General features: G+C 41.6%; 1 protein-coding gene across 1 annotated transcript; it reads right to left on the bottom strand.

Moving 5' to 3' along the window:
- On the bottom strand, nt 1–25413 carry LOC145342913 (leucine rich adaptor protein 1-like). The gene is made up of 2 exons (XM_080188514.1): nt 23899–25413; nt 1–2731 (listed from the first exon to the last, which is right to left on the bottom strand). The coding sequence occupies exons 1-2, from the start codon at nt 24103–24105 to the stop codon at nt 2342–2344; spliced, it is 597 nt and encodes a 198-aa protein (XP_080044640.1). The 5' UTR covers nt 24106–25413; the 3' UTR covers nt 1–2341.
- Nucleotides 25414–25499: the final 86 nt, after the last annotated feature.

The following is a 25499-nucleotide window of genomic DNA, read 5'->3' as shown; positions in this document are numbered from 1 at the left end:
TTCTTTATTGTCAAAATCACAAATAGTCTGCTGCTGGAATTTATTTTAAATTATTAGAAAAAAAATCACACTTAGCGTAAGGAAATACACATACCTTAACCACAAACATCCTGATTACGGACTGGAAGAGACCACACAAATTCTGTCTGTAACATTTTCAAATGATTCTTTGGGTGGCTATTGGCTAAATGCATGTTTTCTTTCTGACAGATAGCTGGGAATCTGGTAGTCTTCTTGGACTATGCATTACTGGGACCTGCATCTTAGTCAGTCACATCGAGTACAGTAGTGAGTAGCTAGTTTTGTCAAGTTTCTATCACTTTCCCTGCTGCCAGATGTTTGTGGAAAAGCTAAAGGGGCTAAATTGCATTCATCCATTCCCCAACAACCTGCAGAAGGGTTTCCAGTGATCAGGTATTCAATTTGATTGTTCTCTTTGAAATCATATTTTACAGCAAATTTAATCAATTAACATCCATGCTTAGCATCCCACTGATAACTCAACTGCAGCAATTAAATGATGTAATTAGCATGTCGAGTCTAACTTTTAATACAGAGCAGCATCGCATTTGCTGATGTTGACCTTTACCTGTCCATAAGCATAGATGTCCACGGAAAGCACATTTTTCAGAGTCATTAAACACCAAATATGATGTATTTTTAAAACTAAAATATCATTTATTTTTCCTGACACATTTAATTTAGAGTGGAGATTGAGAGCTTGTGCTCGCAAAATGGTTATGCAATTCGTGGGAGTGCCTTGGACTTCTCAGTTCAAACAGATAAGTTACGTCTCCTGTACAGGCACATAAGGCTTTCTGAAACACAGAAAGGTATTTAACAGGTAAATCAATAAACTTAGTGTAAATATAGGCAATTGATTTATTGTTTTGGCAATCAAGATTTGATTTTAATTGAGCTCATAGTCTGTCATCTGGTGACATTTTGGGACATAATAAAGACCTTGCCATCTGTTAAAAATTTGCAATACATTGAAGCAGCATGTTGGCACAGTGGTTAGCACTGCTGGCTCACAGCACCTGGGACTCAGGATCAAATCTGGCTTTGGATGACTGTGTTTGTGGAGTCTGCATGTTCTTCCTGTGTCTGTGTGGGTTTCCTCCAGGTGCTCAAGTTTCCTCCCACAGTCCAAAGATGTGACATTAAGTTGAATGGTCATGCTAAATTGACCATTAGTATCAAGGGAGATTAGCAAGGTAAATACGTGGGGTTACAGGGATGAGGCCTGGATGGGATTGTTGTCGTTGCAGGCTCAATGAGCTGAATGGCCTCCTATAGTTTTTAAAACTTCAAAATAAGAGTTTCTCTTTTGGGGCAACTGGAAAACTGCATTCAAAATCCACTTGAAATTGTGTTAGTTAGGTTTCAGCTAACATTCATTGGCCATAATCATAAACATTAAACCTTCCACGGACCAGCACAATTGTGCAGTTTAACAGAAAGGAATTGCTTATTCATTACATCCCAAGGCAAGCTATTTCTCCATGTATTTAACAGCAGTAACCTAGTGCAGTTTCATCAGTCCAGCGGAAAATGAGTTCATTTCTAGAAATGAACAGTTACAGTAAGAGAATAAAATATGCCATGTGAGGACCCTGATTTAAAATCACTCAGCATGACTATTAAAACTGAAGCATTTAAGTTTCATTGACTTTGGAACCAGTCAGTTTAATATTTTGTGAAGGCTTTTATAATGTGCTGACTAGTGCCTGCATACCAAGTAAATAAGACTAATTCGGAGAGCCTCCTCCAATCAGTGCAATTGACGGAACCTCGGAGGGATTATTTGGCTGGGCTTGCCCCAAATCCAGAAAATCCTGCCTGAGGTCAATGGACCTTTGCATGGTCTGCAACCTCCCCCGCCCCCATCTGCTACGATTCCTGTGGTGGGTAGGACGGGAAAAATACCGCCCATAATTTCAAGCTGGAAAGGCTGATTCGAGCACATTGAGTCTTGAACTAATTCAAAAGATCAAGAGGAATACGAACATAAGTGGATTGGGAGGTAAGTCTTTTATGTTCAAAATACCGTGACCTTTTGTGCTGGTTTAACCAATTCCACCCAGATTGCATTGACATTTTTCTCTGAGGTTTCAAAATACACTTGACGTGTTGCAAGCGCTAAATTTATCAAGGTACTAAAGTCTTAATGCAAAAGAGTTTGACCTTGGGTAGTGCCGGCTGTAAAATGGGTGATAGCAGATCAGCCACCTGTTATATATTGTTCCCGCAGGGGGGAAGATGTATAATGGGAAGCTAAACAATAACTTTATATATCTGTCGGTAAATATAAACAAATATCTTCTTGGCTCCACATAACTTATCCAAAACAATAATATCCATCATCAGAGTCATCTTTGGATTCCTTATTGATAGATTCATTGTTAAGTGAATCAGTCGTCACACATCCGTCTGAGAAAGGATCAAAGTCTGAGGGTGTGCAGTGACCTGGCAAGTCATCCGCCAGTGTGTCCAGGTAACTTCCGACTGATATTGCATCAAATCCATCACTGCCATCTTGCAAGCTGTTCCAGCTGCCCCGGAGTGAAGTGTTCTGGCTTTCCGCCAAGCTGTACAGGCTACTTGCCAGGCTGCTTCCCCTGCTGGCCAAGGTGCCTTTCTCCTCCATCACCCACTTGATAGACTCAATACCTTCATTGATAGACAACAATTGATGCATCAACTTGACATCGATTGCCCTGAGACGAGCCTGAGGTAGAGAATGACAAATAAATTAGTCAGTTACATGAGCTTGACTTAAAGCTATATACAGCATATAGTTTGACGTTCCTAAAGTTAAGGTTTTATGCAATAATTTTCACATGGCATTTTCAACTTTCAAAAGTTTATGTTTGACCTTTGTTTTGTATTTTTGGCATGATTTCCACTCAGTGCTGTGCAATTCTATGGACAGTAAGAAGTCTCACAACACCAGGTTAAAGTCTATCCAGTTTATTTGATACTAACCCCACTGACACCACAATCCTGTGGAAACAGGGGTGACTGCAAACAATAATGCAATGCATGTTATTCACAGGGTCTGACAGGGTTTATTTTCCCATAGTCCATAACGAGTGCTACCATTTTTCCATCTACTCCCTCTTCAAGGAATCACTCCATTGAAAAATGTTTAAAAGAACAAAAGAAAAGTACAGCACAGTTTATTTATTAGTTTCACGAGTAGGCTTACATTAACCCTGCAATGAAGTTACTGTGAAAATCCAGCAGCCACTACACTCCAGCACCTGTTAGGGAAAACTGAGGGCAGAATTTAGCATGGCCAATGCACCTAACCAGCACATCTTTCGGACTGTGGGAGAAAACTTGGAGGAAACCCATGCAAACACAGGGAGAATGTACAGATTCCGCACAGACGGTGACCCAAGGTACGAATTGAACCCATGTCCCTGGCACTATGAGATAGCAGTACTAACCACTGTGTCACCATACCATTCATATTATATCTAATCTAAATCTGCCACACTCTGGTGCTTATTTGTGTACACTGAGGGAGAATTTTGCATGGCCAATGCTCCTAACCATCCTGTCTTTTGGACTGTGAGAGGAAACCGGAGCACCGGAGGAAACCCACACAGCCAATGGGGAGAATGTATAAACTCCACACAGACAGTAAACCAAGCCAGGAATTGAACTTAGGTCCCTGGTACTGTGAGGCAGCAGTGCTAACCGGTGCTGTCAAAGACACAAATTAAATTTGAATCTAACATCTGCTTATTTGTTAAATAAAATATATTGGGCTAAAATCTCAAGCCTCCTGCATGCTGGAGATGGGGCAATAGCACCTTAAAACTTGTGAGCAATGACATGTCCTCCACCAGAGTCAATGTCACTGAGCTTGTAACATTGTTCCCTTGGGGCTTTCATAATGAAGCTGCAGCAATCTTTTTTAATCTGCCACAAGGGCTATTTAAGATGTTAATCAATGTACAAAAGATCCTAACAGTGTTTTTGTATTGAATTGACTGGAGTGTGCTTCACTGGTGCCCTTACTGACATAATACATTGTGACTACAATACTGAACTATTGTACTGTGCTGTGAATGGTGCCAATTGATCTATACTGATCATGTGAGCTATTGCACAATCCGATCACTGGCAAGAAAGACGTGTTGGTTAGATGCATTGGCCTTGCTAAATTCTCCCTCAGTGTAAGCGCTGGAGTGTGGTGATCAGGAATTTTCACAGTAACTTCATTGCAGTGTTAATGTAAACCTACTTGTGACACTAATAAACAAACTTTAAAAACTTATTGTTTGTCGTTCATCAAATATACAGCGTATACTCAAAACTGGGCAAGCAAGGTGTGCCGTGGACTATCAGCAGCAGAAACATTGCACTTTACCACAATCTGTGACCTTATGACCAGCATATCCCTCACTCATTATCACCAAAGGTAATTATCATTAATCTACGATCAATGAGGGAAGCAGCAACAGGGTAACCAAAAATGAATTGGCAATCTGATGAAGATACAGCGCAGGAAAGTATGCTTGCCAAACAGCTGAAGTTGCATGCTGCAATCAGAGTTGGGTAATTACACAACAAATGGATCAGATCAAAACTCTAAAGTCCTTTCACTTCAGTTTCAATGGTGGTGGACAAATATGAATAGGAGCTGGAATGGGCCATTTGATCCTTTGAGTCTGCTTCAACATTCAAGAACATGATGGTTGATCTTTTACCTCAACTTCACTTTTCTATTGTTCACACATCTCTTAATTTCCTTCATAGCCAAACATTCTACCGGCCTCCGTCTTGGATGTGTTCACTTAGTGAGGAAGCATGGTGGCACAGTAGTTAGCATTGCTGCCTCACAGCTACAGGGATCTGGGTTCAATTCTGATCTTGGGTGACTATCTGTTCTCCCTATGTCTGCAAGGGTTTCCTTCAGGTGCTCCAGTTTCTTCCCACACTCCAAAGCAGGTTAGGTGGATTGGTCATGCTAAATTGCCCCTTCGTCCCTTAGTGTCCACAGATTTGTAGATTAGGGGGATTAGCCATGGTAAATGTGTGAGGTTATAGGGATGGGAGTTGGGGGGGTGGGGGGGGCACCTAGATAAGATACCCTGTTGGAGAGTCAATGCAGGCTTAATGGGCCAAATGGCCTTCTCTGTAGTGTACAGCTTCTATGATGAATGAGGATTCACACTGGTGTAGAGAATTCCAAATACTAACAAACACTTGAGTGAAGAAATTTCTCCTCAACTCATATCCTGACACTTGTTCTAGTTTCCACAGTTAAGGAAAATATTTTCTTAGCATCTACTCATTCTTAACCATTCAGATTTTTATGTTGTTTCAATTTGATAATCTATCATTCTTCTAAACTCTGGGGAATATAATCATAATCTACCCAATCTCTCCTCACTGATTGATCCTCTCAACCCAAGAACCTGGCTCGTCAACATTTGTTACACTCCCTCTAAGGCAAGTATTTCCTTTGTGAAGTAAGGAGGCCAAAACTGCACACAGTACTCCATGTAGCCTGCACAATTGTAAGCAAGGCCTCTTAACTCTAATATTTTATCCCTTTACAATAAAAGCTAATATATCTCTTGTGTTTCTCATTACTTCATGTACCTGCACATTAGCTTTCTGTAATTCATGTACAAGGGCATCCGGGTCAAAAAATTATTCTGCTTTTCTTTCCATATGAAAGTGGATAGCTTTATACTTCAGCATATTCTTTTCCATTTACCGTGATCTTGCCCATTCACCTACCAGGGCCGTATCTGTCTTCAGTCTCTTTATATTAAACATTACGTAGAAACTAGAAATAGGAGTAGGCCATTCAATCCTTCGAGCCTGTTCCGCCATTGATTATGATCATGGCTGATTATCAAATTCAATGTCCTGATCTCCCCTTCTCCCCACTCTGCTCACCATCTATTTTCCCACCTAATATTGCATCGTCAGCAAATTCAAATGTGTCATACTCAGTCTCCTTATCAAATGTATTCATATAAATTACAATCCGCTAACCTAAAAATGTCCCATTTTAGGCAGCATGGTGTCACAATGGTTAGTACTATTACCTCACAGTGCCATGAACCAGGGTTCAATTCCTGGCTTGGGTCACTGTGCAGAGTCTACATATTCTCCCAGCTTTTTGCATGCGTTTCCTCTGTGTGCTCTGGTTTCGTCCCACAGTCCAAGAGGTTGCATTAGCCATGCTAAATTCTCAAAGAACAAAGAACAAAATCAGCCCGGGAAACAGGCCCTTCGGCCCAACGAGCCCGCGCCGCCATCTCAACACCACCGGTCCCCCTCTCCCCCCACGACCCCTGTCTAATGTTTTATGGCCATCCAGATTCAGGGAAACTGATTTAGGGACAATTTATTCCTGCCAATCAGCCTAACAGCACATCTTTGGGGTGTGGGAGGAAACCGGAGCACCCGGAGAAAACCCACACAAGCACAGGGAGAATGCGCAAACTCCCACAGACACTGGCCCAAATCCATGTGTCTGCACAGCAATCAGCGATAGTCACTGAGCTGTCGTCTTGCCCAGTATCTGGTCCAGTTTAGGCACACACTAACGACATGAAGCACTAGGCCAATCCTGAACAACCAAGAGCAGCCCCAGTACGACCCATCGCGTGTATGCCCCTCGGACACGAGGTGGACCGACTTAAAACCTGTGAATGAAAAGAGAAAAACATTATTATCATACCATACCCATTTACATTACCAGGGAAATGTATCCCTCAATGTATCTGAACAGATGCCACAGTGTGCTGACTAGGAGACTTTCACAGTAACTTAATTCAGGCGGCAATGTAAGTCTACTTATGACACTAATAAATAAACTTTAAACTTGTTTCTTTAGTCTACTTTCTGTCCAATAATTAATTCTCAACCCATGTCCCCAATCCCATGAATCCTAAGTTTGTCTAATAAACTCTTGCAGCCACCTTCTCAAGTTGTTTCTGAAAATCCACATCGACCACACTCACTGGTTTCCCTATTTCTATCTTATCAGTTACATCCTCACAAACAGAACTGTAAAGCCTGATTTTCCTTTTATAAGTTTGCATTGACTTTGTTGAATCACTTTATGATTTCCCAAATGCCTTTTACCAGATTTCTAATGATGGATTCTAGCATTGCTCCACCACTGATGTACGGCCCATTGATCTATATGACTCTTCATTTTCAACTTGCCCCTTTCTTGAATAGTAAGGTTGTGTATATTGTCATCCAACTCTGGGGGATTCTTCTAGAATCTAAGGAATTCTGGCTGATCAAAACTAATGCATCTGCATTCTCTGCAGCTATTTCTTTGCAAGGCCGAGGATGCAGGTGGTCAGTTTCAGGGAGACCATTATTTCTTTAGCTGTATTGATTTCTTGAAGTACATTACTCTCTTAGACTAAACACTTTGAAAATTTTTGTGTTCTATCTTGAAGACAAATGACAGATACTATTTTCTCGTGTTTCTGCTGTTCCCTTACTCCCCACTATACATATATATATACATATACATGTGTGTGTATTTTATTTATTTACAGAATGTGGGTATCACCAGCTTTTATTGCCCATGCCTAACTGTGGTCCACTTTAGGGGATATTTAAGTGTCAACCGCATTGTTGTGTGTCTGGAGTCACATGTAGGCCAGACCAGGTAAGGACAGCAAACTTTTTTCCCTATAGGAGGTTAGTGAACCTGATGGGTTTTTACCATAATCAACAATGGTTTCATGATCATTATTAGGCTTTTAATTCCAGATGTTTAGTGAATTCAAATTTCACCATCTCCCATGATGGGATTTGAACCCGGGTCCCTAGATCTTGCAATGGGTCTGTGCATTACTAGTCCAGTGACAATACCTGGGTGCTGCTGCTTTTGCAGCTGATGGACCAACACTCACTTGCATTAAACTCTTCTTGTTTACATGGCTATAAAAACATGTACAATGTGCTTTGATGTCTCTTGCTTGTCTACTGTGATATTCCCTCTTTTTCCTCATCAGTTTCCTCCTTTTTGAATTCTAAAATCCTTTTAATCCTTACTATTCATTTTGACAACATTAGAAGCATCCTCTTTTAATCTAATATTTAATTCCTCTTGGTTGCGATGCTTAAATCATATTTTGGTAGTGTTTCTCTGTCCTCATTTTTAATGCTTTCATGTGTGTTTTAGCCAAAGGCAGTTCTGATTGGCTGATTGTTAGATGATGCTTCACCTTGAACCATTTTCTTGTTCGTTTTTGGCAGGAGTTATGTGCCATTGCCTTCCACTCTCAGGGGAAGAGTAAATAGGCAGGTCTCAAGTCCACTTCATTTGGAAAAGGAATTAAATCTGAGCTGCTAGTGTTATTCTGAACCACACTAGCCATCTAAGCTAACCACTTGTGCCTTAAAAGGAATATACATTTGTTGCAATTTATGCATTAGTTCTTTAATTTTATTGCTTGTCTCGTGTCTTATCTTTTAGTACAATTCCCAATGTACCTAACTGATACCTCACATCAATGTAGTTTGCTTTAGGTAGCTTCTCGATCCTAATTTCTGATTTAATGGAATCACTTTCAAATTCAGTATAATATTCTTCTATATTCGGATCACTGATCCTGAGAATTCCAAGGTTATTAATTAACTATTTCTCATTGCACATTACTTGATCCAAAACAGCCTGTTGACTAGTCTGTTCCCGAATGTACTGATCCAGAAAACCACCTTGTAAACATTCCATGAACATGTCCTCCATAATATTCCAGCAAATTTGCTTTTCCCAGTCTATTTAGAGACATGGAAAATCGAAGCAGCAATAGGCCATTTGAGGCTGCTCTGCAATTTAATATGATCATGGCTGATCCTCCCTCAACACCATAATCTTGGAATTTCCGCATACCCCTTTAGACACCTTTAGAGTTTGCAAATCCATCTATTTCCTTCTAAATATCCAATGACATAGCCTCCACAGCCTTCTGCAGTAGAGAATTCCACATGTTCACTCAGTCCTAAATGGCCTACACCATATCCTGAGACTGTGGCCGTTTGTTCCAGGTCCCACCCACCAGTTAGAGGAAACAACGGGGGCGATTCTCGCCCCAAAATTCTAAGTGATGAATTTGCTTGAAAACTGGAGTAAATCCTGCTGTTTCTTCAGTGGGAGTGTAGAGAAGTATCTCCTACACTCTGTGCACTGTTGAGTGCCTGTGTGGGTTTTCTTGATAAGGAGATGCTGGCAAAATCAGAACAATTTTTTATGATTATGTGAAGATTACTCGTTCATACTCGGGGCAAGGGCATACTTTTTGTGCATGGATATATTGCATGACAATCTTTTCAAATACCAAGTTTCTCACCATATCAAACTCAACCATGTCATGACTTGAAACTAGGTTATGAGCCTAACTTTGAGGTACTTGGCTCCAAAAGAAAACATGTTTGTGTCTCAGCAGTGCGAGTTCCTGATAGTCTTATAGTCAAATTCCCTTGCCTCAGATTTTTGCTGTTGTCTGGACTGTTTAATGTGCAACTCCACGAACGTGATGATTCAATCAATGGAAGAGACACCCCAGAAATTTCACACATGTCATCTGTGACTCTTGGCTCTGAGCTATGATTCGTACTGGCATCAATTGTACACATTGACTGTACGTTCTCTTATGTTCAAATACCAGCTGCTGCTGCCTCACTTCAAGTTCTCAGATGACAGTTCACTCAAAACAGATAGTTCTGCACAGACTCATTCACAGAAACATACTATTACATCCTGTTGTTACACGCAAAGATGTACGTCTTAACAAAAATTTGTTAAATCAGTATATATGATGCACTAATGGTTTGAAGCTAGATCACTATCAACACCTATCTACTGGCCAAACAACTCAACACTGCAGATATTTCAGTTCAGCCCAATTTCTTGCCAGTTTTTTCTTCAGACTTATACTTTGCACTGATGGTTTTAACATGGCGTGGACTCAATACCATTCTCACAATGGTATCAAGCTGGAAATATACATTCATTCAGAGAATCTGTTACCATCCATATCCCACTGGATAACATTAACAGCCTCGGAACCTTGCTGGAGATCTCAAATGCTTTGTGAGCAGACGCTCACTTTGGCCAGTGGTGAGATCACTCAGTCCAGCCAAGGTTCCAGCAAAGGCACACATCTCGATCAGACCAAAATCCTTAGAATGTGGCACTACCTCAGCTTCTTCAGAAAGAGATGATGGCCAACACAAAGTTAACATCTGGAATACATAAACAGCTGCCACAGCTCAGACAAGCAGCCAAATGGGAGCCTCACTGAGGAGGTCCTCTTGGAGTCCCCTGTAAGTCCAGGAGAAGGGCCACCAGAGCAGTTTGCTAACACCCAGTGTGGTGCCCACAGTCTCCTTATGAATGAGGGAGAGATTGTGAGGAGTGAAGTGTTTCACACCAAGGCCGACAATTCCTTGAAGGCTACAGGGCTTCAGTGTTAACTGCAGTCACTGGAAGGGGCTGGGGTATGGGGGAGGGACGGGAGGGTTGGGAAGGGGGAGTGTGGAAGCACAGTGTACCACCAATTGATCATGACGTGTCGGGTCATAGCGTGGTTGCCCAACTCTTTGGAGTTTGCCAACCTGCCTGGGAGATGATGATATGATGATTACTCAGGAACTTCCACCATTCTTCCTTCCTTGCCTGTGACACCAATTTATTCCCCCCTACAGCTCATGCCCTCACATCTCTTTGCTGAGGGTAACCGTGCACAGTGACAGGAAACTCGTTGTGGATTATGGCAATAATTTAGCAGTGCAAGTGTATATTTTGTGTCCCCTTTTCCCTAACTTATATAGTGATATTGCACCTGTGCCAACTCAGTGCTCCGACAACTTCTGAATCATTCTAGCCCTCTGGCTCCTTCTAGCTGTTCCCCCAGATTGCTAATGAGAAGTGGAGGTGGCTTGTTGCTTTCCACGCCCTTTGGTCTGTGATTCCTTGCCGGCATTCTCTGGAGGACCTGGACCTGGAAGGTTGACATCAGGTGTCACAGGTGACATCATGTTACCCTCTTCTGCCCACATCTACTATGGATGCAGTGTTGGCCTGGGTACCATGTAATGCTGGTACTATCACCTGTGTGAGGAAGTTTCCAGATGCCTACAGATGGCCTTACACTAACTAGTAGATTGTTGATACCCCTTCCTGTAAAGCCTCGCTTTGCTTTTGTATCTGCACTTGTGCTGAGATGAGCTTATCCAGAAGATTTGCCTTGGGGGCAGCCTGTTCCTGGGAGCCAGAGTCCTCTGAATGGCAGCTCACTTGGAACTTCCTACCTCCAGTTGATGTCTGACAGTAGCTGTATGGTGCTCACCAGAGAGTGCCCCAGATGCCTGTCCGCTGTCATGTTGCACCGTGGTGAGTGTCTCTGGGCTGGTGGAATATGCTGGTGAAAGCAGTGATATCACTGCATCTTCTGAATGTACAAATGGCCACTGATTCTTTTGAGAGTTCTCCAGTCTCCAGTCTAGCATGTCCAGTAAGCCTCTCTAGACAGGCTTGAAAATCGGCAATTATAAGTCGTGATAAATGCTTCTCATCTGATATCTCACATAAAAAGTACTTGGAACTCATTATATATTCTATTGTGCATTTACTGATATCACCTTTCTACAATAGAATGGCAGCTCTGGAGAAGTGTTAGACATTGCAGGGTCACCTCTCAAGGTGAAGAGGTGAAAGGATGGGCATTATTGCTTCAGTGGAATGAATCCTACTTTAAATAATTGGTTTCAATTTCTTAAAGATTTTGAAGCAAATATGAAAAGTCAGGAAATTGTTTCTCCCGCACCTGAGGTGAGCTGTGCCACTGTTTCCATGTAAAGACTCAGATAATTAAGTGCTGCTCGAGACAGCCTGGTTGCTATGTTGCCAGGGTTGGGAGTTTATATTCTGTTAATGAAGCGTTTCAGTGGAGATGTGAGGATGGATGCATATTGTGGAGTTTGATCTGATGGTATTTGGCAATCTGTGAGTTTTGCACAGAACCTCCCACCTAAAGGGTGTGGTAGCATTCTTGCAATGCTGGTACTATCGTAGTGCAAATAGAGTGCAGTTTATGGGATGAACAATGTTTTCTCAATCTATGTTTCTCATTTTCTTAATAAATGCATCACTACAAAGATGAAAGATTTAAGTGTCAAGCTTTCTGAGAGCTTTGAATTTTCCAATGCAATTATCCTGTTAATCTACTAGAAAATCTGTTGAAAAATTGATTACATGTTTAATCAAGTACCAGGATTTCCACACACACACAAGTGAAGATGTTATGGAATAGAATTAATGGGAACCCACTGCAGTCTTTTAAGTGGCATTATTTTAATGAATCTATCTGTCTTTCTTCAGGGGCTGCCCACCCCACCTTTTTTAAAAAGTGGGCCTGGAACTGACTTTAAATAAGGCTCTCCTGCAATGATAACACAGTGCAGGTAGAAGTATCTGTGAGTGGGACTTTCTCCCTCAGTGGAAGGAAGTCCAGTCAGCAGCTCCTGCATTCCCAGCAGTACCAGAACTCAACAGTGGACTACAGGCAGTTCCAAAGAAGCATGGTGACCAGGCCCAGCTAAGTCCTGGGTATTTTGGGCCGTGAGGGATGTGGCCCCAGAGTGAGGGGGCATAGTTTTGGAGGCTAGTAAAGGAGGCCCAAAGGGGTATTATGAGCTCAAGAGGAAAGCCCGTGATGAGAACAAGGCATCCCGCCCACCCTCCCTTCCCCTCCAAAGGATGTAACCTCCACCTTGGTTGTGAAAGTGGTCTTCTGACTCTCACCAGCAATATTGTGGCAGTGGAGCAGATTGAGGGCCTTAAGTGGGCAATAATTAGCCACTTAAAGACTTCAGTATGCTTATGGGCAGGTGGGCTCATGGGTGCCTTACCCACCACCATGTTATTGGGACCGGGTGGGTGAGAAAGCGGTGGGCTAACCTTCCAATATAATTTACATGCTCTCAGCTGAAAATATGCCTGGCTGGGAAGTCACAAAACCCAGTCTATATTATCCTTCAGGCTAATATTATCCTTCATGTGGTATGTTACAATACTGGCTCAGATGTAAATTACACGTTGGCAAGTTCTTAGGTTATTTGATTCTAACGAAATGGAAATCAATACATAATACACAAAATTACAGGTGCTGCCTACTGAACTCTATACGCTTATTAAAAATTTTATCAGCAAGAAAGTTTTTTTATTAATAGTTTAGACAGAAGGAGTGGTATATTGATCAATAATCATCACAAGATTGGTTAGTGAGACTCACGTTAGTCTCACTACTGTTAGTCTTTATACAGTGAGGCCTCTGAATGCTGCACCTTGTGTGGATACAGAGAAAGTGCACTTTCAAACAACTTTTTATTTCCTTTTTTTAATTGAACCTCTTTCCGTTTCCTCGAAGACCATAAGACAGAGGAGCAGAATTAGGCCACTCGGCTGTACTTAGTCATTATTCTTAGGCAGGGCCTTGCAGTCCCTCTTTTGGCCACTGCAGCACAGTGCCTGGATGGGCTGGAGAGCTGTTGGCCAATCTCATTGCACACAGCTGTTATCATCACCAAATTCCTGCACTGAGTGCAATCTGGATTGAGTAATGGCAATACATAAGAGCACTAGAGGAATTCCACCAGCAATGCCCACACCATAGACTCAATGGTAGAACTAACAAACAAATGCTAGCACCTTTCTTGAAGCCAGCTCTACAACGATTCAGGTAAAACTCCTGAGAAACCAGATACAACGGACTGGACACTGTGTCTGGATAACCAAAAAACATCTCCTTTGCCAGGTCCTGTATACTGAATGCTCAAATGTTCAACAAACTACAGAGGAAGAGAAATGCTATAAAGGCACCTTGAAGCTCTCTTGAAGGGCAGCATCATTGACAATAATGACTGGTTGCAGCTTTCTATTTATCACGCAAAATGACAACAACTTGTTCATTAACCTTTGTTAAGTTTTGATCCAAACAGCTCAATGATGCAGCTGCAGAGGAACGAAAAGGAGTCAGATCCTGTATTCCGAATCCCACTATTTCGTGGGACATCTTTCCCAAGTCCCCAAAGTTGAGAGTCAGCCTGTTCAGTCACATGAAGATGCACAGTCCCTGAGGAGACGTCATTCTCGACAGAGGGACAGCCACTAATGATTATGATAATAACATTCTTGAACAATATGACAACGTCTATAAAATCTCAGCTTGTGTGATAAATCATTAGCATACTCTCAGTGAAAAGTTTACATTAACTTTGTGTGACAACCATTAAATACTCACCTCTGAATTACAAGGTGATGGATGCATTCAGGTTCTTAAATCAAGGGCCCATCTGCCTGCCAGGGTGACTATAAAAGGTTCCATTACACTATTTCAAAGAGTTATTCCTCATAACCTGGTCAATACTTATCCCTCAATTACATTAAAAAGAACAGATTTGTTTAAATGCAACATTTAGCAGATGCTGGAGGTCGGAATTGCTGGTAAAACTCAGCAGGATTGGCAGCATCTGTGGAAAGAGTTTAAGTTTATTTATTAGTGTCACAAGTAATCTTATCTTAATATTGCAATGAGGTTACTGGGAAAATACCCAGTCGCCACACTCCGGCGCCTGTTCGGAAAATTTAGCAAGGTCAATGTACCTAACCAGCACATCTTTCGGAACCGTGGGACGAAACTGGAGCACCCGGAGGAAAACCATGCAGACACAGGGAGAACATGCAGACTCCGCACAGACAGTGGCCCAAGCCAGGAATCGAACCCCTGTCCCTGGCACTGTGAGGTAGCGCTGACCACTGTGCCACCCTGCCATTCAGAGAAACAGAGTGTACCTTTCAAGTTCAATATGAGTGCTCTCCCGAACTCAACACCATTCTAAAGAAAAGTCATATTGGACTCTTTCTCCACAGATGCTATCACACCTGCTGTGTTTTTTTTTGCAACTGTTTCTGTTTACATTACAGAAAACAGCTTATCTGGATGTTATCACATTGTTGTTTGTTGGGGTTTGCTGAGTATACATTAGCTGCTGTGTTTCGTATGTTACTACATTAATCAAAAATGACTGCAATAGCTGTTAAGCACTTTGAGTTGCGAAAAATACTATATAAATGGAAATATTTCTTTCAAATTTTGTTTTGAGTTTTTACGAGTAATTCTCACAATGTTCTTTGGTACTGGAACTCAGATAAAGACGTCAAAGAAACCTTAGCATAAAAGTAACAAACTAGCCTAAATTGGTCAATTATAACTTGTCATTTTATTTGCTTGTCTGGTTGAATGGTGGCAATTCAGATATAAATTGAAAACATTTGTATTTTTGCATATTAAAACAGCCTTAAGCTAGAACTGAAACCTGTCCTAACATTTTATTTTTCAATAAACACTACTTGTCTATTCTTGAACCCTGTTCTGAAGACATTTTGGCATTTTGGTGGCACACTCAAAGTAATTGGAAACTAGTTTTCCTCAGAAAGTCATAATACACTGATTTCTTGTAAAAGATTCTCAGTCTATCCTAGCTGTGTGCCTTTAAGGCAACTCTTTGTCGGTTTTCTTAACACCTACATTTGTAAACAAGATATTAATCAAAGTCAACGGACTAGATCTAGGGCCTATGACTTTTGTCATTGCTGAATCTTTTCTGTTTAACTAAAAGCCCTATTTGCTTCTTGAGACAGCCCTGATAGTATTTATTTAGTTGGAGTTAATTCTATTTAGAAGTGAACGTCATCTGAAGGAACTTGATATTTCACATTCTTCCACACCTCAATGCTAGAAAATCAAACCAGCTCCATCAGTCACATCCTGATAATTTTACTCTATGCTTTGGGAGAAGGAGAGAAGGCGCCACAATCTCATATTTAGGTTGCCTTCACTCTGTTAGTTTGAGTCCAATCAAGGATATTTATTTTTGCTTGTCCCATTGAAGAACTCCAGTCATTCAGAGGAGAAAATTTAATATTTGCATCTATTAGCAGCTTCAAATGCTAATAGATGGAATGTAACAAAATCAGTTGCAATTCTTCCCTTCAAATATCTGATAAGTAATGAAAATGATTTATTTCTGGCTCTAGCCCAGAGTGGTGTCACTACCAATGGTTTCACAACTCTCCAAAGGTCCATACAAAGGTGTCAAGGAGTCAGGCCATTGCTCTGTCTCCACATAATTTAAAATAAATATAAGGGTGAAACCTTAAAGTTACTTTAGTCAGTGTTTTACATCCAATCCTAAGTCATCAGTTGGCACCAGCACAGTGTCAGCTTAGTCTTCGGTCTCAGACCTGCTCAGGATGCGAGGGACTACAAACTGCTGCTTGGCCCCAGTCCCTCGTGGCCATGGGTGCAGTGCTGGGTTGTCATGGAGATGACATCTAGCAGGCATGTTTTGCTTACACACTAATATCAGACAAGAGGAGAAGCTGATACGGTTGTCAATACCATCAGGCTCATCAACACTTCATCAGCTCCACTGACAGTCCACTAACTTCCCAATGTCAACCTACGAATTTAAGCAGAACTGACCTAGAGTAAAATAGAACATGATATACATGTGGGCTTGTTAAAGATATCACCAATGTCCTGACAGAATTATTACTCAGCACCAGATGCAAATTTTACATTAAGTTAAAGGAAAATAATAATTTTATGTGTTTAATTGCATAATTACATTTCATACTGAAAATGTACGGTGTTACAGGAGTTCCTGGAATTTTTCAAAACAGGGGAGGGATCTAGAAGCAAAAAAGTTGAGAACCACTGAATTAGATCAGTTGGGATAATGTGTCCCTAAACCTCCACATTATTTTTCTATTTATTTGTTTGTGGGATGTGGGTGTCATTGGCTGGCCAGCATTTATTGCCCAACCGTGAGTACATTCAAGAGTCAACCATATTGCTGTGGCTCTGGAGCCATATGTAGGCCAGAGGAGGTAAGGATGACAGATTTCCTTCTGTAATGGACATTAGTGCACCAGATGGGTTCAACACTGGTTTCATTGTCATCATTGGACTTTTAATTCCCAATTTTTATTGAATTCAAATGTCGCCATCTGCCATGGTGGGATTTGAACCTGGGTCCCCAGAGCATTACCCTGGATCTTTTGACTACTAGTGACAATACCACTGCACCACTTTCTCTTCATTTAGCATTACTATTACTTTATTGCTTTCAAAAATAAACAATCTTTAAGACTTCACCAATTGCGATTGTTGAATTAATATTTTGTGCTATGACTCACATTCAACGGGATTTCAATTGGATCTATTCAAACATACTTTAATCAGAATGTTTAATAGCCATCAAAGAAAGCAACAAAGGGGCACAGGCTCAGGATTAGCATTAGAAGAATAAAGGGAACACTTTTTCTATATAGTAGGTGCTACAGATTCAAGTTGGTCATGAAATTCCCTCAGGTTTAATAACATCCATGAATTGAGCAGCTTACTTTTAGGGTGGTTAAATCATAATACCTTCTGAAGTTTAAACTTTATTTATTAGTGTCACAAGTAGTCTTACATTAACACTGCAATGACATTACTGTGAAAATTCCCTCATCGCCACATTCCGGTGCCTGTTCAGGTACAGAGGGAGAATTTATCATGGCCAATGCACCTAACCAGCATGTCTTTTGAACTATGGGAGGAAGCAGAGCACCTGGAGGAAAGCCACGCAGTTATTGACTAAACGTGCAGACTCCACACAGATTCCAAGCCAGGAATCGAACCCGGATCCCTCGTGCTGTGAGGCAACAGTGCTAACCACTGTGCTACAGTGCCGCTCTTTTCTATCAACTTGCATGCTAGAAGGATCTGTGTCTATACAGTCAGGTGCAAACAGAGAGGAGCAATTCTGATTATATTTCCTCAGTTCAATTGGCAAAACTTATTATTGAGTGATGATATAAAGATTACTGGATATGCTCCAGTACTATTTCCAATGAACTACCTCCCGTAACAGAATATCTCGTCCACATGCTGAAATTTGGGTCAGCCTTTCTCTGGGCCTTTTCGCTAAAGGTACAGCTTCTAATATAAAAACTGGACTATCCTTAAGTGTCCCTTATTCTATTTCATTTCTTAATTGTTTACAGCTCAAAAAGAAATCAAAATCTTCCCTGCACAATGGATATAAGGTACTTATCAATTTTGGAAACACATTACCAAAATACTTTCGACCAACCAGGAGTATCAAAACTATCTTTGGATCTCTCCTTCTCATAGAATGGTTACACATAGAATCATACAAACCCTATAGTGCAGAAGGAGGCCATTCTGCCCATCGCATCAACAACAATCTCACCTAGGACCTATCCCCGTAAACCCACATATTTACCCCTAAATCCCCCTAATCTATACATCACAAGACATTAAAGGGGCAATTTAGCAAGGCCAAAGTACCTAACCCGCACATCTTTGCACTGTGGGCGGAAACCCATGCAGACATGGGAAGAATGTGCAAATTTCACACAGGCAGTGACCCAAGCTGGGAATCAAACCCAGGTTCCTAAAGCTTTGAGAAGCAGTGCTAACCACTGTGCCACACATAAAGGCCATTCAGTCCATTGTGTCCGTTCTGGCTCCTCGCAAGAGCAATTCACCTTGTCCAACTCTTCCACCTTTTCTTTGTAGCCTTTCATTTTGCTTTCTCTCAGATAACTATCCATTTCCCAACTGAAGGCCTTGGTTGAATCTGCTTGCACCATATTCTCAGACAGCGCATTCCAAATTCCAATCACTGAGTACATTAAAAAATTTCCTTCATGTCACCAATGCTTCTTTTATTAATCACTTTAAATCATAGTCCTCTGGGGCTCTTGAGACTTTTTTTTACCTTAAATTATGCACTATTATTTTATCTGCTGCTATTTGAATTGTTGAATCAGCTGTGTTATTCATGTTTTATAATGCTTAAGGATGCATTGACGGAAAGCATGATGGAAAGAGACTTGATAATAACTTTCAAATAGAAATTGGAAAAATACTTGAAAGAGAAAATCTTTCAGTTTTAAGGGAAAAGGGCAGGGGAGTGGGACTAATTGAATAGTTCTTTCAAAAATCTAGTGAACATATAATGGGCTGAATGGTCTCCTATGGTATTTCATTCTATGTTGACATTCTATGTATTACTCTATGTTGAGTATCAAGAAGATTTACACTTTTGAGACTCTTTTAATTCACTCTTTGCTATTTCAACTCTGTCCACCGTGTATGTTTTCTAATTTTCCTGTTCAATGTGTAGGGTTAGTCTTTCTTAAAATTCATCTGATGCTGCTCTGTCCATGTGCATAGTTCTCCCATCTTATTCTTTACTTCCTGATATGCCTTCTTTAACACTACTGCTCATCTAGGTTTGCCCATTAGAAAATTTGACCAGTTGGCTTTGCATTTCTAAGTCGAAGGCATTGATGTAAGTTAGAAACAGCAGTGGTTTAATACCAATCCCTAAGGCAATCTGGACTTCTCCGCATCTTCCACTTGTTCAAGTGCCACTATTTTGTTATCAACCATACACAATCTACCAACCCTGTCAGTATTAAGTTTAATTGTTAACCTTCAGTGTAAAACTTCATTAAATGCTGTTTGGAAACCTAAGTGCAGCAGTTCCTACAGCTTACTAGAGTCGCCATAGTCCCAGATGACAACAGGCTGCTCTCCCCTTTGAGGAGGAGAGCTGACTGGTGGTGATTGTAATCTGAGGAACACCATGCCTCAAGAATCTATCCATCTATCTATCTATCTATCTATCTATCTATCTATCTATGTATCTATCTATCTATGTATCTATCTCTGTCTCAAATACAATCAATGACCTGGTCCCCACAGCCTTCTGTGGCAATGGATTCCATACATTCACCACCCTCTGGCTGAAGAAATTCCTCATTACCTCAGTTCTTAAGGGTCGTCACTTTATTCTGAAGCTGTGCCCTCAGATCCTAGTCTCTCCTACTAATGGAAACATCTCCATGTCCATTCTATCCAGGTCTTTCATTATTCTGTAAGTTTCAACGAGATCCACCCCTCATCCTTCTAAAGTCCTTCGAGTACAGACCCAGAATCCTCAGATGCACCTCATACATCAAACTTTTCATTCTCAAGATCATTCTTGTGAACCTCCTCTGGACCCTCTCCAAGGCCAGCACATCCTATCTTAGATTCGGGGCCCAAAGTTGCATAAATACGGGACCTTCCCTTTCTCAAAATGCCAAGACAATTGGTCTGTCTGAATCTGTTTGCTGCTGTTAACTAAATTAATATTGTAAAGATAATATGATTATTTTGTTCATTACAGCAAAATTGTTCTATTAAAAACAGATGGAACTATTTATCTGAGATGATAAGCAACACATTAAATAGTTGATCAGGTAAATATTGTGACGAATTGCAACCTGCAACATTGTGCCTAGGGAGCTGCACAAAAACTCTGCACAACCCTGTTTCCGAGTGTCTGGATTACACAATATCATGTGAATGTGAACCAGTGTGAGACTTGCTACTCCAGGCTCTATGGCATTCAGGACATAACTCGGAAATTATCTTGCTACTTCTCAATCATTATGAACCTGAAGCTGCACATGAAGCTGCATCAGATTGACACAAGGACGCAGTATAATTACAGGCATATAGTGTATGGTCAGGGAATGGGCAACACTGTGAATTTACATAATTACAAAACAACGAGAATAAGTCTGCATTTCAAAATTTAACTATCGGTTGCAAGGCACTTTCAATGGTCCTAAGGACATGAGCAATTAAGATACAAGGCAGCACGGTGGTGCAGTGGTTAGCACTGCTGCATCGCAATGCCAGGTACCCAAGTTTGATTCCTGGCTTCAGTCATTGTCTGCGTGGAGTCTGCACTTTGTCCCCGTGTCTGTGTGGATTTCCTCCGGGTACTCTGGTTTCCTCCCTCAAAGATGTGTGAGTTAAGTGGATTGGCCATGCTAAATTGCCCCTTAGTGTCAGGGGGACTAACAAGGGTAAATGCATGGGGACAGGGCTTGGGTGGGATTGTGGTCGATGCAGATTTGATGGGCCAACAGGCATCCTTCTGCACTGCAGGGATTCTATGATCTACTATATAAATGCATTTGTTCTTGTCGGCACGTGGAACTATACTCACTTCGTTCCATCCTTATCAGAGAATCACAAGCAGTTGCTTTTCTTCCCAAATAATAACCATTACTTCTGGTGCCCCAAGGAACTTTCTTTGCCCACCCCCCACCCCGATCCTATTTCTCACCTACAAATTGCCATGCAGTGACGTCATCCAAAAGAAAAGCATTAGTTTCACATGTACGCTACTGATACCCAGTGATACCTCCCTGCACCACTTCTGGCCCCTCTATTGGCTCAAAATGATCAGCATATGTGGCCAACATCCAGCACTAGATGAGAAGAGGTTCCCCCAACTAAATATTGGGAAAGCCAAATCTATTGTGTTAGGTCCTGTGGCATACTCTAGCTACAAACCCCATTCCTCTCCGTGGTGACGATCTGAGATTTAACCAGATTGCTCGCAACTTTGATGTTTTTTTGATCCCCAGGTGAACTTCTGACAACTTATCTGTGCTAGCACTAAGAATGCCTATTTTCTCCACTGTGACCTCAGATGACTCTATCCCTACTTCAGCTTAGCTACTGCTGAAACTCTCACCATACTTTTATTACCTCTAGACTTGATGATTCCAAGATTCCTAGCCAGCCTTCCATCTTCTATCTTTCATAAATCTGAGGCTAAACAAAGCATTGCTACCCATGTATTCACAGGCACCAAATACTCTTTGTCACTCCTGGTCTCTCTGACGTAGATCGGCTCTTGGTAAAGCAAATCTTGCCTTTAAAATTTGCACCCTTATTTCCAAATACCTCCATGGCTTCACTCCTCCCTCTCATTGTAAACTTTCCTTGGGTGGGATTTTCCGGTTTTCTGGCCCACTCGCTGCAAAACTGGAAAATCCCGCACAATGTCAATGGATCTTTGCATGGCCCTTCCCCCATCACCTGCTACAAGTCCCATGGCGGGCGAGATGGGAAAACTCCCCCTCACGAGTTTTATAACTGTCCAAGTTATCTGTGCTCATCTAATTCTGGCCTCTTCAGCACAGCCGATTTTTAAAATTCATTAGTGGGACTTGGGCATCGCTGACAGGCCAAGTGCTTATTGTCCATCTCTATTGCCTGAGGTCAGTCGAGATTCAACCACATTGCTGTGGCTCTGGAGTCACACGTAGGCCAAACCAGGTAAGGATAGCAGATTTCCTTCCCAAAGGGACATTAATGAACCAGATGGGTTTTTCTGACAATTGACAATGGTTTCATGGTCATCAGTAGATTCTTGCTTCCAGATTTTTTTTATTGAATTCAAATTCCACTATCTGTGGCGGGATTCGACTCCGGGTCACCTGGATCTCCAGAACATTAGCTCAGTTTCTGGATTAATTGCCTAATGATAATACCACTAAACCACTGCCTCCCCGATTTCAACTGTTTCATCATTAGACGCCATTCCTTCAGCTACCAAGACCCTAAGTTCAGGTATCCATTCCTAAACATCTCTTAAATTCCATCCCTTTTTCCTCTCGTAAGATGCTTTTTTTTCAACAACTGCCCTCGTAACATGTTATGTGGCTAAGTGTCAATGCTTGCTGCAAAACACGCCCATGAAGCAGCTTGGGATATTTTATTGCATTGAAAGGTGCTATATAAATGCAAGTTATTTTTGTATTTTATTTCAGCCCAAACCTAGCCAGGCCGATGTTTATTTTTGGCTGGACAATTTCATGACTATAAATTCAAAGCACAAAACTGTCACAGAAACCACACAAATAATTGCAACAGTATCCTCTGCTGAAGTTGGGGGTTAAGTCACATCCTTTAAATAAATCACCAAAAGACTTCATCAGGGTTTTTATAGAATCATGACATCTTTGTTGTACAGAAGAAGGCCATTCAGCCCATCGAGTCTGCACCAACCACAATCCCACCCAGGCCCGATTCCCATAACCGCACTATTTACTCTGCTAGCCCCCCCCCCGACACGAGGATCAATTTAGCATGGCCAATCGACCTAACTTGTACATCTTTGGACTGTGGGAGGAAACCGGAGTACCTGGAGAAAACCCTTGCAGACACGGGGAGAATGTGCAAAGTCTGCACATACAGTAACCTCAGGCTGGAATTGAATCTGTCCCTGGCACTGTGAGACAGCAGTGTTAACCACTGTGCTACTGTGCTGCCAAGTGTTTGACTAATTGACAATTTAACTCTGAATACCCTATGTTCAATTTTACTCTGCTAATGTCCCTTCACCTGAAATACTCCTTGTGAGCAAAAATAAGAATTTCAAAGGAAGTATTTTCGAAAATTCAAAATAACCAGTGCAGCTTTGCCTTTTTAAAGGGTATCTGTTTTTAGAAAAAATCCAGAAAATTAAACATTTCCAGAAACACACAAGGTAGTTAGGGAACTGACTAACCTGTAACCAAAATACACGATTTCTATTGCCCAAATAACAAAAGTATGTGGCCCCTCCCCAAAAAGGTATTCCAGAAGTTAATTGAAGGTATATCAGCATATAATTTTCTTCATAATTATATATGGAGATATTTGTGTTTTTTATAAATATTTTGTTTTGCTTTTCCACATCAAGCTTCTGACATTTCGCGTTGGGGTTAGACTTTGTTGAGTGGTGGCACCCAAGTAACAGGTTGCACAATTTGCGCTCAGATAGTGGGTAGACACCGGAACAAAAGTTTATTCAAAAGTGCACCCGTGCATTTCTTTTACTTTATTATTAAAGCGCGTTCGCTGACAACCATTCATGGGCAGTGCACATTGTCAGTGAAACCTCACACGTGCTCCAAACACTTACCATCTCGAGTTTCAGTATCTGGATCTTGGTTTCCAGCCTCTCCAGCGCGCTGGAGTTACTCAAGGTGCCTGAGGTAGACAGAGTTACTTTGTCGTCTTTGTGCCGGCCCAGCTGATCCTCTCTCAGTGATCGCAGCAGGCTTTCGGGAACCTTGCGTCCCATTTTGGTCTCTATCTCCTTCAACTCTGGCAAAACGCAATCCTCCATCCTCGCCAAATGGTACAAAACTGAACTATTATAGATAGTAACTTTTAAACATTTAAAAACAAAAACTAAGCGTGGGAAATGGAGAGACTTCAGGATAGACTCCACATGATCATATCAGCACTTATCTGATGTTTAGTCGATTCGCAACACAAGCGAATGAATTATTTCCTATATTACTTCCTATCACTGGGCTGTGGTACAGTCTTCAGAGATGACAAGTCGAAATTGTCTCGCTTGCTCGAGGTCAGGACTCAGCTGCTAAAGGAACAGTTGACATCAAAAGGGGACGAGAGAAAAACAGTCCAGCAACTTGATCTTCCAGCCATCCCTCTTCCGGCAGCTCCTGAATGAATTCGTCCTAGGAAGCAGAGCGAGCGAACAAGTGAGCCGGTTTACTGGAGATGTGGGAGTTTCAGAACAGCTCGCTGTGTGAGCTGACCTTGGCGTCTCTCTCTGTGTCTGTCTGTCTGTGTCTCTCCTACCTCCCGACCAGAAATACTAAAGCTACAGGTGAACCAGCCTCTTTACCGTAATCTGCAGAGTAGAGGGACGCCCTACCTCCTTTTTTTCCCCAGCTTTTCTCCTGGGATAGCAAGCTGGGTGGCAGTATTGCCGTTGTAGCAATGTTCATTGTCTGATTTCCCTTTTGGTGCTAACCGGGATTAGCGCTGTCACTCTGAAGGGGAGAGAAGCACTGGGTCGCTGCTACTGTATCTGGGTCGAAACACAGCTCACAACAAAACGTGAGCTATTCCGGACTAAACAGCGATCTGCCACGCACTGCGCCAAATGCAACGCAATACACCGGCCCTGAGTTGATAAAGAATGCACTTTACCACCAACCAGAAGGAACTGACCAAAGCAAACGAGTTAACCACCTGGAACCGGTGTACCAAAGCGGATTTTAAATGAATGAATCTCATTTCCAACACAATGGAACACGCCACATCATTGGTGTACCTCGCTTTCAGCCGTTTTGTTTTAATCACATTTTAAAAGCTTTATGTAGATATGGGGGGTGGGGAGTTGTGATAGGAGGATTTCGGTTTGGACCTGAACACATGAACCTTGAACCTCTTCCATAAACAGACAAATTATCTACAGACGGGTACAACCGCCACTGAGCACGCTCTGTTCTCACTAATGTTGCGGTTGAACATTCGCTTTTCATCCAATTCCCACCCCTTACCTTGACAACTTCGGAGCATCGATTCGACCAGGCTGAAGTAGTTTATTTGCTAGTCACAAACAGGCTTACATTCACACCGTAATGTAGATGTGTATAAATGATGTCCCCCCTTGATTAAATAAAACATGGATATTTGATTTGATTTATTATTGTCACATGCATTAGGATACAGTGAGAAGTATTGTTCCTTGCGTGTTATACAGAC

This window comes from Carcharhinus amblyrhynchos, chromosome 5 (genome assembly GCF_965287045.1).
Source record: "Carcharhinus amblyrhynchos chromosome 5, sCarAmb.v2.hapA, whole genome shotgun sequence".
Classification (NCBI taxonomy): domain Eukaryota; kingdom Metazoa; phylum Chordata; class Chondrichthyes; order Carcharhiniformes; family Carcharhinidae; genus Carcharhinus; species Carcharhinus amblyrhynchos.
Note: the sequence above shows the minus strand (reverse complement) of the source record. Positions and strands in the feature narration are given on the sequence as shown.

Excerpts from the sequence above, each read along its gene's own strand:
- LOC145342913 (XM_080188514.1), bottom strand. The coding sequence starts at position 24,105 with ATGGAGGATTGCGTTTTGCCAGAGTTGAAGGAGATAGAGACCAAAATG. Across the intron at positions 2,732-23,898 it reads AGATACTGAAACTCGAGATG|GCTCGTCTCAGGGCAATCGA; the intron begins GTAAGTGTTTGG and ends TCTCTACCTCAG.